Source organism: Epinephelus fuscoguttatus, linkage group LG18 (genome assembly GCF_011397635.1).
Source record: "Epinephelus fuscoguttatus linkage group LG18, E.fuscoguttatus.final_Chr_v1".
NCBI classification, from domain to species: domain Eukaryota; kingdom Metazoa; phylum Chordata; class Actinopteri; order Perciformes; family Serranidae; genus Epinephelus; species Epinephelus fuscoguttatus.
The window spans coordinates 15079847-15096331 of NC_064769.1; the positions used below are offsets into that span (position 1 = coordinate 15079847).

At 42.3% G+C, this 16485-nt stretch overlaps 1 protein-coding gene across 4 annotated transcripts in view; it reads right to left on the bottom strand.

The window, feature by feature from the left end:
- Positions 1-16485, bottom strand: part of sema4d (sema domain, immunoglobulin domain (Ig), transmembrane domain (TM) and short cytoplasmic domain, (semaphorin) 4D) — a 50447-nt gene that overhangs the window by 7085 nt on the left and 26877 nt on the right. For 3 of the 4 annotated variants that reach the window (XM_049603447.1, XM_049603444.1, XM_049603445.1), the window contains exons 4-16: positions 8628-8761; positions 6575-6720; positions 6415-6477; positions 6198-6296; positions 6013-6106; positions 5733-5849; positions 3971-4122; positions 3099-3274; positions 2833-2989; positions 2440-2662; positions 1141-1253; positions 390-562; positions 148-194 (exon numbers count right to left, since the gene is read on the bottom strand). In XM_049603447.1, the coding sequence (XP_049459404.1) occupies positions 148-194; positions 390-562; positions 1141-1253; positions 2440-2662; positions 2833-2989; positions 3099-3274; positions 3971-4122; positions 5733-5849; positions 6013-6106; positions 6198-6296; positions 6415-6477; positions 6575-6720; positions 8628-8724 (1657 nt within the window). In that variant the 5' untranslated portion in view covers positions 8725-8761. Of the gene's footprint in view, positions 1-147; positions 195-389; positions 563-1140; positions 1254-2439; positions 2663-2832; positions 2990-3098; positions 3275-3970; positions 4123-5732; positions 5850-6012; positions 6107-6197; positions 6297-6414; positions 6478-6574; positions 6721-8627; positions 8762-8852; positions 12548-16485 lie in introns of those variants that run through there. The other variant, XM_049603446.1, reaches the window with a different exon arrangement.

Consider the following 16485-nt stretch of genomic DNA (forward strand, 5'->3'; position numbering starts at 1 on the left):
AATAATGACTTTTGGGCAGTTAAAGTTTGGCCTGAAAACACACCATAATCAGTGTCTACTAAGCACTGACATTGCCCACTTTTTCCTTTCATTGTCCATGTTATAAAGCGTCTTTATTAAGCTGTATATGAGCGTGTTGAACCTTACCTGAGGGACACTTGTCTGCGTCACCATTCAGGCTCTGGATTAGCTTCCTGGAAAAACAAACAAGCTTTATTTTCATGGCGATCTAAAATATGCAAACACTTTGAAATGAGCGTGAGACAGTCAGGTCAAACAGGATGGCCTATCAGTAAAGATGTCACTCCACGGTGGTTTTGCTTTCGCTAGCCAGTGTGATAATGCATGAGTGGAGCACCGGTATGTAGAAAAGCTTGATAGTGAGTTACCTAAGCCGTTGGCTGGGAGCGTCAAAGATATTGACACAGGCAGCAGTGTGAGGGTCCCAGGCGCAGTACGGGTCTCGAGCCAGGACACAGTCGGCGCAGGACAGATAGCGGCCGCAGAAGGCTGTGGGGGACTGGACTACACCCGAGTCTGAACCAGCGTACAGGGAGCGTGTCTGTGGAAGCACAAGGTTGTTAACATGACAAAAACAAAAGAAATACACTTACAGATCACTTTGGAATTTTACTCAGTTCCCAAAGATGAACCCTTAATCATATACAAGTCTACAAATAACTTAAAAAAAATTTAAATCAGCAAATTGCCATCTGCAGAAGCTGTAATGCGAACTCCAGATAACCACAAACACACCACAGTAGAGATAAACGTGTTGTCTCATCTGCTGTTTGTGCTTTTTAACAGTCATGCCATCTTTCTTGTAACTTACTATCGTAAGCTTTTTCACAGCAGAGTGAGCACATCAGAAAAACATGCAAAGACACTTGCAAATGTGCGTGAGGGTAAATAACAAAACACCTCTGTGGAAAATACCACACAGTCAGCAGCACCACAAACTAAATCCTCCAAAATAATCACACAGTTGAATCAACACCTCTCTTAAACACTTAAAATAAAACTACAAACACAGACACACTGCCTGTCTGGGTGCAGTTTGTATCTGCTGAGCTCAAAACACATTTTCTATTGAGCCACAGTGTCTCTTTAAACAGTTACTAACAGAGTAAAGTCACTGACCTCAGAGGACAGCAGCAAGTTCTTGATGGACTCAGAGTTCTTCAGGAGCTGGACCTCCTCCACAATGTGCACGTCTCCTTCATACACCACCGACTTGTGCAGGACTCCCTTATCTGAAAGGTGAGAATGGTAAAATGACATTTAGTCGAGAGAGAAGCTAGAAATGGGCCTCTTCAAAACAAAAGATTACAACACGGGATGTACTGAGTGATCCGTCCACACAGCCGAATGTCATCAGCTTCTGATCAGCTTCTTTCCCTTGTTTGTTTACCCACATCATTCTCCATCTATGCCAGCTGTCATTGGCGGTGTAAACAGACGCACTACTGCCAGGTGTTAAGCGGCAGGCAGCTTGATGCAGCAGTTCTCCTAACACTTGCCTTGTTTTTCTTATTTTGTTTATGCAGCACTTTATGCAGGCTTGTTTGCCCTATATATAAATTTATTTATTTGCATCTTTTTTGGAGACAGTTTCTATTTTTTTACTCCATTATTTTAGTTTTACAAACAAATTTAATTATTTATGAGGGATATGGATCAATAAAGATTTGTTGTAGCCATGTTTTGCTGTTGAGACATGGCTTTTAAAAAGTGTACAATTATTTTGAACTGTAACATTAAAACTGTCCATCGGCCACTTTCTATCTCTTCATTTCCAGAGTTTGACACCTTTAAACGCAACTTGTATTATGAAAAGGCAGCTCCTCTGAGAGGATTTGTGATTTACATTTAATGCGTTTTTATTTGTTTGAATATTTACAGTATCTTTAAATATCGTCTACTTTGTAATTTAATTTAAAAAAAAAAAAAACCATATAAAACAGTTGTGATGCAGGCAGCTTTTTTTGTAACACAAAGCTCTTTAATTACATACATCAAGAACTGCTGACTAGAATAAATATTACATGGGGGCACTATATCTGCACACCAGTGCTATAAGATCAGCATCAGGAGCTAATTAACTTGATGAGGACAGCCTTATTTGTAACAGTATCAATTTCAAATTTTTCTAAGTAGTAAAAGTAAATGGTAAAAAGTCACAACATCTTCGACTTTACATACTGTAAAATAAACAAATGTTGGACTAAAATTAATCATAATAGAGGTGAATTACACTATGGGAGAGCATTTTAAAAGTATGTACTGAACAGATCACCGACTAATTCATAAAAATAATGTATGGTTGATAAACTCTTCTTAATATTTACATGTTCCAGAGACTGCAATAAAATAATAAAATCTATTTAATAAACATTTAAACAGGAGGATAACTTGGATTAATAACTGACGTGTTGTTACCTGTTCCAGTGAAGATGACATCATAAATGTTCTTGTCAAGCGCGCGGACCCTCTCCACGACAATCTGAGTGTAATTGACGTCTTTGGTGATGAGGCGAGGCCCGTTGCCGATGGGCAGGACGGGATCCTCCAGCAAGGGGTGGTCCTTAACAAACTGGAGGGTCTTGTCTGGCAGGTGGAGAGAGCTGCTGATGTTCTGCTGTCGCATCTGGTTGTTAATACACTGAAGGCAGACAGGAGACATCAAATAATTATTGGAAAGTATGTTCACATCCAATTTATTCATTTTCTTTCATATCCTGGCTAAATAAAGCATTTCCTGGTCTCGGACTACACAAAACATTTACACTGAGCTCAGTCCTAATCATTGGAGCTGCCTTAAAGTGCACTTACTGCTCCAGGACGTGGAGAAGGAGTCATGCCGTTGTATCGCACCCACTTGGTGTGGGACTGCTCCACTGTGGCCTTCTGCATGTACTTGCCCTTGGAGAAGACCTCTTCCACAGCTGTCATGTTGTAAGCACACACTGCTGACAAGCCGACATTACCCCTGGCGGACAAGGATGTGGGGGAGGGGAGAATAGTACATTTAGGGACCTGCATTACATTGAAATATCCCTCCTTTTCAGACAAATACTGATCCCTCCCGAGTCACTGACCACTGAGAGGTGAAGACCCCGTAGATGACTGTGTCCTTCCAGTCTGCCCCCTTCAGGATGAAGACGTCATGTACCACGTTGAAAACAAAGTTGAGCTCGGGCATGGAGCACACCAGCTTGGCTTTTAGGAAGGACGTCCATTTCTTCTGCAGAGTGCGCTGTCCCCCGAGGTCACCCTGTGGACAAGAGCTTTATCTTTATCACATTGTGGAGAGAGGGAGATGAAAGAGGCTGAAGGAAAAAGAAATGAGAAGAGGGAGGGAGAGGAATTGGCAGGCGTATGAGCGTGTGTGAGGGTGTGTGAGGGTGTAATTTCCACTGGGGATGAGGGGGAACACTTTTCAAAATCTTCTTTTTTTTTTTCCCTGAGCTGTGTTCAGTTATTACCTTTCGCTCAAAGCAAGAAGTGCTTCAGGTGTAGGTAGTTTTAGGGAACAAATGCTCTGTTGATTATGTGATTTAGGTAAGACTGAAGAAATCCTTCATGTTTTTGTGTTAATTATATACTGATTCAATTAATAAAACTATTTATAAAATGATTTAACGGATTATTAAAAAACACTTATGGGAAGCTATTTTGTGGCATACTATATTTTTTAAACCTTGGGAGAAGACAAAAGTTGTTTTTTTGACAAATGTTTCACTGCTGCAACCATGTTTTTGGTGTCTTATAAGTCTATGTTGGCAGGGCACTCATAACTTACTAACTGTAGTTGATCTGAATCATGATATAAGAAAAGAGATATAAGATAATAGACGGAGGGGGACAGAGGGATATACACAGAGAATACACGCGCACACAGACAGCAGGTGGATGAGGGCTAAAGAGGGATGCTGCTGGTATGTGCAGATGGTACGTGACGTGTACTGACCTTACAGACGCGCGCCACCCTGGGGATCAGCAGCTTGCCAAAGAATTCGTACTCCACTGACACCTCGGTGAAAAAGTAGTAGATTTTATCATCTTCGCCGTCGATTCGGTTTCTCCCCTCACTGATCACGTCGGCAAAAACAAAACTGGGCTCTGCAAGGAAAGCAGAGAGGAGAGAGAAATGTATTGGTGAAAGGGGGTATCTGAAAGAAGAGTCGGATGATTGATCTGTTATTGTAAAAGCCTCATTATATTCCTGCTCCTAAGGGTGCTATTGCACATAATTCAGTAGAAACCTTTAGAAACTTCTTTTGTACCTTAAAAATAAGACACAAGGGATGGCATGATCCAGTTTTTTTGATCCAGCTCCCTTAATACGGAGTACAAAGTCTGATCTGATACATTCACTGACCCAAATGTTGATTAAATATGTATCTGACACTCTGATGACAGCTGTAGACCCCTTAATTTGACACACCTTATTTTTCATGAGCTGCTTGAACCAATTACCATTGGTCCAAAGGTTCAGAAATATTAAGTGTATAAGCTTCAATTATTGATGTGATATGAACGAAAGTTTAACTGTAGAATTTGAGCCCCGAAACCGACGTGACACGAGAAGATGATGATGAGATCTATCAGTTAAATCCACTCGCAGTTGTACAGTGGTGTTTCAGAGTGGAGTATCTGTTACCTCATACACAATTTAAACTATTTCATTTTGGCCTGATATTAAGTTACTCACAGAATTAACCTTAAGTAGTGGCCGCTGATATGACCTGCTGTCTGTAGCGTTATGTCATTTTAACTGGTTAAAGTGACAATCACACTCAGTAATATTACTTGTGTATGTGAGCAAATGCTTGCACAGTAGGATGTCTTAAAGGGACAGTTCACCACGAAATCAAAAATACATATTTTTCCTCTTTCCTGTTGTGCTATTTATCAGTCTAGATTGTTTTGGTGTGATTTGCCAATTGTTGGAGATACCGGCTGTATGATGTCTGCCTTCTGTCTAATATAATGGAACTAAATGGCGCTCGCCTCATGGTGCTCAAAGCACCGAAAAAATACATTTGCAACACTCAACAGCAATGTCTCTTTCTAGAAATCATGACTCAAGTGTTACTCAAAATAATCCACAGACTCACAGACTGTGAGCAGTTCCATGTTGAAATGTATCTTTCTACTGAGCTACACCCGCCAAGCGTATCATTGCACAGAGGGAAGCATGCATCTACTCATGGACGAGAGGCTCATGGTCGGGACAGATGATGTAAACATTAAGTGCGTCCTCCTTGGCCGAGGTGTAACATTAGCTAGCTTAGCGGCGCTATATGAGCCATCTGTAGATGCGCTCGAGATCTATGGGACATATTTATGAGCAATACATTAGAAGTGTTCCAGAAGTACATGCTGTGCTGTGGGAGAGGAGCCCTATTAGCTGTCATACCACTGAACGGCATGCTGGGCGCAGCTCGCTCTGTCACTTGCTGCAGTACATTAAAAACACAGATGAATGTTTGTGTGAGCTTTTGCACCCAAATGACACGTACACTCAAGCATTGCTAGGGGACGTGACAATGTCATGGCACGTGTAATGCTCAGGACCCAAGGAAGCACAGTGTTGAGCGTGAAGTTGTTTGGATGAGCTGTTCTCGGGAAAGCTCGAGGCCTGTCCCAAACAGGCACATTGTGAACAGGCACTGCACTAGTTTACATTAATTCAAAATGTTCATTTTTCACATATTGTCCTAACTCACCATTGAGCCATGATGTGGAGTACTCTGTCCGCAGCAGGGACTGGGAAGGAGAGTATCTGGAAATAATTGGTTCACTGCCTAAGAAGTTATAAGCTGTCCCTGAGTACAGCGCTCCATCTGAGAGAAAAACAGGGAATAAAATAAAATTAAAATTATTGTCTAGCCAGTCCATTTTCCAAAAAAACCCCAAGAGATTATTGGGGATTATTATGCATTTTACCGCAGGGCTGCCGACCAAAAGAGCTCTTTGTGAAATGACATAAAACTGGCTTCGACTTACCAACCATGACAGTAGTAAAGCTTTGTGAGGGGTCAAAGGAGCACTTTCCCCGGCCGTCTTCAGGTCGACCGCTCAGAGAAAAGTCAGCGAGGTTCTGAAAGAGGAGTTACATTTCAGTTCAAGGTTGCTGTGATGACTGGCGAGCCCGAGCACATGTGTATTAGTGGGACTGAGCATTGACTCACCAAGTAGTCACACTGAGGTTGAAAGGCGTGCGTGCCGCAGACATACAGCCGCTCGTCGTCTACAACTTGGAGCACTCGAATGTAGTTTAGACAATCCCTCTGGAACGCAACAATTGATAAATTAAGAACAAATTGATATTTTATTGTTTGACTGTTAATTTATAACACATAGGTTAAGACAGATAAACTAAATTAACATATGAATAACTGAACTAACCTCTTTTGATTTTCCTTTTTGCGTGCACATCATCATGGGGTTTTCTGCAACCGTCCACTGAACCTTATAATGGCAAAAAGAAAAAAGAAAGATAATTAAAATTTAACAATGATTTTTTTTCTCTCACAATATTCTGTTCACAATATTGGTATTTTGATACCTTGTTGTTTTTGACGGTCACATTCTTCTTGCTGAGCTCAAAGATGGCCTCCCTGGCTCCCACGTAGAGTGCATCTCTTTTCTCACTCAGCAACAAGGTGGAGTAGTTGAAGATGTCAGGCTCTGAAAACTCCATCAGATCTAAATCTGAGCACAAAAACATTGGATGGTATCACATGATCCATATCCAGAACAACCAAAACTTAAATATGCCAGGTTTTGAAGAGAGTTTGAGAATTTAACTTAAAGCTGCCGTAGTCAATATTTTTACATTAACGACAGATCAAATGACTGTCTATAATATGAAAGGGATCCCTTGTAGTGACAAAGCCATGAGTAATTATCACTCAAGTCGGGGCGCCCAGTAGTTCACATGATAAAGTGAGTGCTCAATGTACTCGCGGCTACGTACACATGGCTATGTCCTTGCCGCAGCGGCCCCAGGTTCAACTACGACCCACAGCCCATTGCTGCATATCATTCTCTCCACACCTTTCATGCTTGATCTTTAAGGTTATGAAATTATCAGGATCTTCCAGGGCCCATAGAACAAGCAAACCAGACACTTCCCACTGTCCGAGAGGCTAAATTCTGGTTTAAACCTTCATTAATTTGAATGGGGATAAAAGTGATTGCATCGTGTAGCTCTTCTAGACTTAAGAAATGTTATTGGACTGAACGGACAAAATACCGATAGTGAATTAAATCATTTCTTAGGGGTTGTCATGCTCAAAAAATGTATCAATTGATGAACAAACGTCTCTTTCACAACGTAAGTCTCTGGGAAAAAGTATTTTCAGCCACACATTAACACATTACTGACCCAGAAGTTGTAACTCCACAGTTTGGCCACTATGTCAAATTGGCTTTAAAATCCGTGCTGTTCCTGGGGGCTTGTTCAGCACCCAGCAGCAGACAGACACGGTTAGTGACTAGCTGGTGATCATAGTGGAGGCAGAGTTAATGGAGACCAAAGCAGAGCTAAAAAGGAGAGTGAATATTGGACTTATATGAATGAGGCGGCCAAAAACAAGCAGACCCCAAATGAATGCTAATGTTGCTCCCTCTCCATCATAACAACTTTATAGGCCAGAACTATGTCAGTATTATGTTTGAAGATTGTTTCTGCTAAACAAACAACAGAAAAAACAGCGAGTACAGGTTTAAGTTGCACCTTGAGTCAACAAAAGGTGAAGCCTGGAGATAAAACCACCAAAGCACAACTCTGAATACTGTGAAGACCCTCAGACAGATGTTTGAGACACATGTTTCTGCCTCTCTACGTGAAACATGTTCCGTGAGTGTATCTCTCGTTAGGCTCGCTAGACTCTCGGGTCGTGATTGATGGCAAACCCAGCGGAGTGCTTGTGTCCGGCCTGGCTTTGGTTGTGCCAGGTGCAAGTGGGTTCGGGTTGCAGGTGCCTGGACATAAACACCACAATGATGAAAGCAAACACCCTCACTGACGGACTGAAACAGTGACTGTGCTGCAGTGAGCGCAGAAACTTTGAGCTGTGCTGGTTCCCACAGAGTTGCTGGAGCTATTTCTGTAAACAGCAGTATGCAAACAGAACTTCTGCCTGACGCCTAAATGCTCTCACTTGAGACCTGTGGTGACACTGAGGTTAGCCTGAGATACTTATAAGAAAGCAGGTGTCGCTGAGCTTTCTATGCGTGAACCGAGAGTTTGAGGTATTACAAAGATCTATCTAAACAGTGTGAATGCTTCGCTCTTTATGCATTGCCAGTGGTGAAACTGAACATTGCATCAGCATCTCTTGTTTCTTGTTTTAAGGTTGTGCAAGATGATGAATACCAAATAAGACTAACAAGTATGACTTCCCAAACTGAGTGCCCGCAGAGTCTCAGTGACTCGAGCAAAGTTTCAATTTAAATCAGCACAGAGGTTCTACAAGAAGTGGTTTAGATTTGTAAGGATGGGATTTACTGTATAAAGGACACAGGGTATACAAACTTCCTCTCTTTCTTGTATTTTGTCTTATTATTTTGAATTATTTACTTATATAATGTATATATATGACATTGAGGCTTACCTTGGTGTCTCCAAGAGGTTCGGGGCACAGCGTGGGGTCCATGGGTGGAGACCTCTAGGAGCAGCCCCAGGAACACTCCCAGCACGCCAAATCCCATATTAGACTCTGGTAACTTCGGAACTGTGAAGTTTCCTCTGCAGAAAGAGAAAGCACTAAGGTAAAGCAGGATGCTCCAAAATTAAAAAAATGTTTTTACAAGGATGTAGAAATGAACGGGCTGCTCACAGGCTGATGTTATCATGCAGCACAGGCGCTAAAAAGGGACAGGCATCAAATCCACTTCCCTCATACTGAAAGCTGGCAGGACTGATTCATCCGCTTTTGTATCGCTTTAGGAGGTTAGTGAAGCACGTCACACGCGTTTGAATAAAATCGATGAGGGAAGATATTTTGGACGGAAACCGCACAGCTCTCTTTCAATAGAAGCAAGTGTGAAATTCATGTTTTCTCAGATGAGATACAGATAACATTCTCATGTTAAAGAACAAAGAGAAGTTCTGCTCACTGTTTGACTCTAGAGGTGGTTGCGACGATTAGTCAGTGTAAAGAAAATTAATCAATTTCTTTCCTCAGTCATTTTTCAAGCAAAAAGTGTTTGTTGGTTCCTGCGTTTCTTTTACATGACAGTCAATAAAATTCTGTGGGGTTTCGGACTTTAAATTTATTAGTTGATTTATATTTTGTAATGACGATCTGAACCTGCAACCTGGTGTCCTTTTCACTATCATGCTCATGAATCACTCGTGTTGTTTGACATACCGCAAACCGAAGGAAGTAAAGTCACGCTACTGGTCAAAGACAACTCTGACATTTGTAATTTTCATACTTCTTTTATTCCAATGGACATCTGAAGGGTCTATATTAACTGATTGGTTTCTTCAGGAACTTGGAGCCACTTAAATAACAAATCTGAAGAACTGATGGATGTGAAGTTTCATCTGAATGAAGGATCAGACAGACAGGGTGTGAGGAGGAAAGAGAGGGAGGGCTGCAGCACATGATGAGGTCCTGAACTAACACAAGTCACAGTGACTGAAAAACTCCCACTCGTGTTTGTAACAGGCACAAAAACTACACACACACAGTCGGCCTGACACTCCCATAAATGTGTATGTTGAAACAATTAACAGTGCAGTTAACATGGTGCATGTTGTGACCGCTGCATGACACCTCACTTCATTGTTGGCGTGTGCGTTACGCAACAACTTAACACCTTCGGCTTAAGAAAATCCCCCTTTTTTTTTTAAAACATTTTATTCTGTGCTGCACTATTGTTGTATATCCGTTTGCCTCAGGTGATGATGACGACAGCGGTGACGATGATGATGGTGACAGCATTCCTGGTAGCTATCAGCTCATATCACATGCGGGTGTCTTTTTCAATTCATCCAATTTGTGGAGCATCATGATCTTTCTGCCTTTAAACGGCTCTCTCCTGGTGCATTCACTTCAGGATGGGCCTGATAAGGACTCCATTAGTCCGCTCTGTGCTATGTGTGTGACTGTTCAGCTTACCCAGGCACACCTCAGGAGGTGGATCATGTTCAATAAAGCCTCAAGTTCTCATATTTTGTTTTTCTGTCTTTGGCACATGGCTTTAAAGTGCAAGTCGATGCAGATTCTGCTGTTAAAAGTCTTCCCAGAAGCTGAGAAGTTACTATAACAGATAGTAAACACTGTTACCAATGGTGTCATTAATCATGTAATGTTATAAAATAAAGAACAATGTCACAGTTGTTGCACTAAAATTCACAATGAGTACATGATTTTAACTTGAAAGTGATACGCCTCAAATATAGAAGATTAAATGACCGTAACTAATGATATTTTTGTGCTTTCAGTCACTCATTTTTGTCTAAAATGGTGATATCCTCTGGTTTAACAAACCCTATTTCAAGTCGCCTGTTTTAGGTCAGCAGAAAAGCTGGAGGGGGGAAAAAGCTCATGCTTTAAAGCTTAAGTAAAATATTAAAACAAATCTCTAAATCTGTTCTCAATCCCGCTTGTAATACATGAAACCTTTGCCAAATTTACTGCAGTGCAGGCCACATGCAAAATAATCTGAAGGTCAATTTTCATGACTATCAACCAGATTCATTCTGACATGGACGGAAGAGCGATTACCTTTTTTTTTTGTCAATATGACCAACTCTGAAATGGTATTAACCTGGAAAGTGATTAACTGACATAATGCAATTGTAAAGCTCAAGTGCTTCCTGTTGATCCAATCATGTGAGAGGAGCAGTGTGGGACGCGTCAGCGCGACTCTAGCTTTGTAGCCTGACTTTACTCTCCTTTAGCCCGGATGACGTTGGCTTTTACAATAATGGAGAGGACTCTGACGGCTAATGTTGTAACAGACAGAGGACAGGTGGGTCTGGCTGGTGACTGCGTGCGCTTCTCTGAGGATGTAAAGTGATCTGGCACAAAGCAGGTTATTCTGGTTTCCCACAACGTGCTCAAAGGAAGCTGACGTATCCGCAGCACACCTCCGCAAAATGGGTGGGCCGGTCACGCGAAGAAGGGGATAAAAAGGTTATCGGATGACTTGTAAGACGAGGATTGAGATAACAAAACTTTTCTCTGACAGGAACCAACAAGCAGCCGCACCGTGACCCAGTAATATGGATTTGATTAGCAGCATTCAAGCCACTGAAAAGAGTTCACTCAAAGCTGCTGAAGAGAGACCAAGCGAATAAAGATGACACACAAGATATGATCTTAGAAGGAAAATTTAGAGTGTTTTTACTACTTCCATAGCTCATTTGTCCTTGTTTTAGATTTTCTAACCATAATCACACAACAAAAGATGCGATTATAGGACAAATAAATCATTGTCAACCACTTTTTAATGACCTAGTAGCACCATTGTGGCTCATCCCACTCAAATATAGGTTAGTAATCAGTTAGGCAGCCGAGGGGGAGATGGATCATGTGGCACAGCACATTCAGACAATCAATGGGGGCCACCACAGCTCCAGAAAAAGGGAGAGGATGATAATTGATTATTGATGTGGTTGTAAATAAGAATAAATTGCCCCTGAGGTATGACCCTCCTAACACTGGGAGTGTTGGGGTTTTGTTGTGAGGGGTTTCCACCGACTAAATCTGGCAAAGATGGAATTCCATCCCGGCTTCAGCCCGAGCCATGGACTCCACTCTGCTGAAGAGGGGGTCAAACACACAAGGACCTATTGTTTACTGAAGATGAGGGTAGCCTCCACTCCACTCCACCCCCCCATCACATCCACATCATCACTGCAGAGTAGGCAACAATGAACAGAGAGGGAGCGAAGGAGAGAAAAAGGCATCACTTTCCCCTCTCGTCCAGTTCTCTTACAGTCTTGCCAATCTAAATGCCAGGACAGCTTAGCCCTCAGACAAGCCACTGTTTTCAAAGATCACACAAGCCCATGAGATCTGGACGTGGAGGCATCCCGTTAAGATGATCCATAAACTGTCTGACGACGGCAGCAGAAACTGTTAAGCACAGGCAGGGAGAAAGAAAGGGTGTGACGAAGGCACAGCGTGAATGGATGAGATAACAATACTAAATCCATGATGAAAACCCCAGACGGATATTTCTTTGTTTTTTAGCTTCGACTTTCTGGCTCCTTTCCTCTAGCTGCATGCCGCATGAATAAAAGCTTCAAACTAGACTCATCCTTCTATCTGTGCACTCCTGACGCCCTCCATCAATCTCGCCACTCTGAGCCCCCATTAAGGGCAGAGTTTAAAAAAAGCTTCAAACCCCTTTGAGAGTCAGTGTTACAGTAGCAGAAAGAGCAAACTGGCAGCTACCCTATGCTGCTGAGAGATTTAGAGGAGTGGCCACACTGGCCTGGGATATTTAAGACGGTAACCATGCTGGCAGGTCTCTTTGAGCCCTTTGTGTTCCTCTCTCAGCTCCTTTGGCTGAGCAGGGAGGTTGACACCTGCTTGGGGCCTTGGGGTTCCCAGCACTGTGCTGTTAACTGGGCACAGACATTGGCAGGCTGCCCACTGAGGACAGGGGACAGAGAGGGGGAGGGGTGGCTGGAGCTCTGCCTATCTGTGGTCTATAACTGTGAATGTTTTTGTGAGAATCAAGAGAGAAAACTTAATCTGGAAAGTGATTTTATGTCTTTATGCAACACAAACAAATCATCAGGGGTGTGCCAAACATTTAATCACGATTGAGGCCAGTCATCATAATAAAATCACTGATAGCCAGATGTAACCGCTGGGTGTGGGGTTTGCAGCTATACACTATTTGATTATTGTTTTTCCCTTTGGCACACACTCTCAGCTAATTAAGCATGACCACAATGGCTGCTGAACAGCAGAGGCAACCCACCACAACTACAGTCCTCCCTGTAAGTCATTTCTTTAAAAAAAATGTTGCATGTTTAAAGGAAATGAGGAAAGAGTCCTTGTAGAGACCAAACGGATACTGACAAAGATATAGAGTGGCATCTTCAGAGCAAACAATCTTTGCTTTAAGGCTGACAGGTGTCTAACATGTATCCATAGGACTGTCTTAAAAGAAGAAGACTTCATTAAAAAAAACACTTCCCTCTGGTGGGTGCAGATAAGTCAAATTTAAATGCGTCATGAAAAGTCAACAGACTACAGCAAGAACAAATCGGGTTCATTTTGCAGTATATCAAAAACGTTTGAGTCCCAGCAGGTGTTTTGAAATAGCTGACAGTTTACGGTTACGCTCAGTTAGATTAACTGTAAGTGGGGAAGCCCTGCTGAATAATATACAAATGGATTTTCTGGAAAGTTATGAAAATGTCTAACCATTAGTAAGAGTGTGTGCTCTAACACTCATGCTGCTGTTAAGCAGAAGTGGCAGGGTCTACCCTGAATGTGTATCTAGCCCTTTTTAAACAGGAGTTGTGCAAATTTGCAGGAAAGCCCAATCAGTATTTTTTCAACATTGGCAGTATAAAAACAAAATTGGGAAGTACGGCAAAATGCCTCCTACCTATTTTTGTTTATACAGAATGCGCTTTTTTGGGGCAATGGGGGGCGTGAGCAAGTAACAAAACGTGTAGCTCAGCATGTGATGTAAATAGTGATGTGGGAGGGAAGCCGCGGCTAGTCAGTCCTTTGGCAATTCTCTTGTAAGTCGGCCCGTTCTTGACTGTCCCCGTCATTTGACGGTTAATCGCCTCTTCATTTGTGAGGGCAAGGAGGGCGCGCAATTCTTTGTCTCCCCAGTTGCTCATTTTTACAGTGTCTGTCAGGTTTGCGTTTCCCTTTTGCTACTAGCTGCTCATTCCTGCTATCAGCTGTTTCCTGTTTATCCACCACCAGTGGGTCCCACATGAGGCGTCATCAACTGCTCCTCCCAGAAGTCATCAACAACCCCTCCCGTTGCGGAAGGTCTTTTTAAACTAAAAAGGGTTCCACCAATATGACTACCCTACGAGGCGGAAAACTGGGCACCTTGGACCAACTCGCCAATCTGGCTCTGTGTGTCTAAACGCTCGCGGAAAATCTGGCAGTGTAAAAGGGGCTTGTATCTGACTGGTGAGGCAGCACTGGTTGCTCTCCTCTGCTTGTTCGATGAGTTTTTCATTTTACAGTCCCTCGTGCTGTAACTGATATCAAAACCACAGAATTTTATCAAAGACAAAGAACGGGTTTTTATGATTATCATTTTTGCCTGTACAAACACTGATACCAATCCACTTTGTCAGATCAGTGCATCCCTAATGCATGCTACAAAAACACAGAATTGGTTCATGTTGATACAGCAAAAGTCTCAACTATTAATCAGTGAACTCATTTTGTACCATACTGTTAGAATGACAAAATTTTGCTTTGTATACTTGTAGGTCCTTTGGTTATAACACTTCAATTACACTTCTGTGTTTAGGGGTCATGCCATAACTATGGCAGCTTTGTGCATGGGCTCCACAGCTGCACCTAAGCTACACCATAGTGTGCTCACCTTCTCAAAAATGTAATTACACACTGAGACTGCGGCAGCTATGGTTACAACATGTGGTGACTGCAAGAGCTATGATTGGGCAGTATGGGTTGTGTTTTTCTCCTACAAGTTTGTGATGCAGGTGGAGATTGTCATGAGGAAAGACAATATGGAGCATGTTGAAAGAAGGCTCAGTTTTTCGATTACACATCTAGCAAAGCCATTTCCACTGCAACCCTTCGCTCACCATCACAGTTATTGAAACAACGTGAATACAGTGACCACACAGAACAGTCTTATATTCAGTTGTGAAACAAGGTTGACCTTTTGACCTAATATTATTGAAGTACAATACGACCTAAAATATAGACGATGCATGCGTTTGGTGTTGCAGTAGTACTAATGATAGGAGAAATCTGACGCTCAACAATAAATCAAAACCTGCCTTTAACTCCTCTTAACCCCTTGTGTTGTCCAAAAATCTGGTTTAAGTGGAGATTGGCATCTCAACTACATTGTCAGACTGGCTTCACTCAAATGAATAGAGGACTCAAGTTGGTTGGTTGGTCATTTGATTTTGCTGTCGTCTGTAAAAGTACTAAAAACGATTGAGCCAACAGAAAATCGTTAAAGTGAACTGAAGCTATACAAACTAAACCAACCGTATCTGACTCAAAGATAATCCAATTCCCTGATGACATCTTAGGATGACTTGTCACATAGGACCACAGAGCGTTTTCACCACTTGCCACTTCATTTTCAATGCAGAGGGTGCAGAAAAGAAGCTCCACATCCTGCGAGCTGAGAGTATGGTGAGGATACAGAGTGTGATGAAGGGTGATGTGAGGGAGTTGGACATTCAGCGCCTGCCAACAACTCCCAACCCCTCGCTTCTTTTCCCCTCACTGGCTCTCTTTTCCATGTACTCATCATCAGCATCAATGCACAGAGATGCTCTTCTTCCTTTTGCTGCAGTCCGCCAAGAGGCTGCTAGTCATTTTGTTTTTCTGCTCCGTCTGTTGCTATAATACTAACGGGCCTAACCACGCACAAACAAACTGTGTAATGGGAAATGAGCTGTGGAGTTCATTTTGTGGAAAGAATGTCTCTTTGGGCAGTTCAGTGTGGCATTTTCATGCTGGGCTGCGCACTTAACTTTGCTCTAAGTTGTTGACGTTCCTTGAGGTGTTAATAACTTCTGCCCTTGTAAAGTTGCTACTTCGCACCTCCACGTAAAGTCTATAACAACTGGCAATGACGAGAAGGAATTGTTCTTATGTGTGACAACAGCTGTTACGACATTAGAACAATCTGTAACCATCGCAGATCGTTTATATCAAAGAGTGGGGACTAATGCCTCATTTTCACCATATGGTTCAGCCTGACTCGACTCTCTTTTGGCACCATGTCCTTTTCTCCATTTCGTTTTCCAGTGTGGATAGTGCTGCCTCAGTGTAGGTGGGATTCTTAGCTGATCACCATAGCAATGCTGCATTAAACTGCCATGATACCATCTTGAACACAGCACTAGTTGAATCCTTTCATCAGCAACCAAAAAGAGGAATGCTTGCACTTCGTAAACTGTGCCACGTAGTGTTTGGCATGTTTTGCAGGCTGCCATTTTGTAAAATTTGTTTTAAGGGAATAAACAAATTGTGGTTGCCACTGGCGGTAGATTGGCTATTCAAAAATAGTGGGTTTGTGCTGAATCTCCTGTGTCCCAGAAGCCTGCAGTATTTTACCTCCACTCCTTCTTGATTTGTCTAAGCTTGCTTGAAACCTCGAAAAATCAGGAACCAAAGACAGTACCAGGTACAATCCACAACTTTTGGTGATGGAAGACTAATAAAGACTGAGTCAAATAGAGCAGTGTCGTGCCCTGTAAATGCGGCATTAATAACACAAACACCCTGCTGCACAATGCCATACAGTACC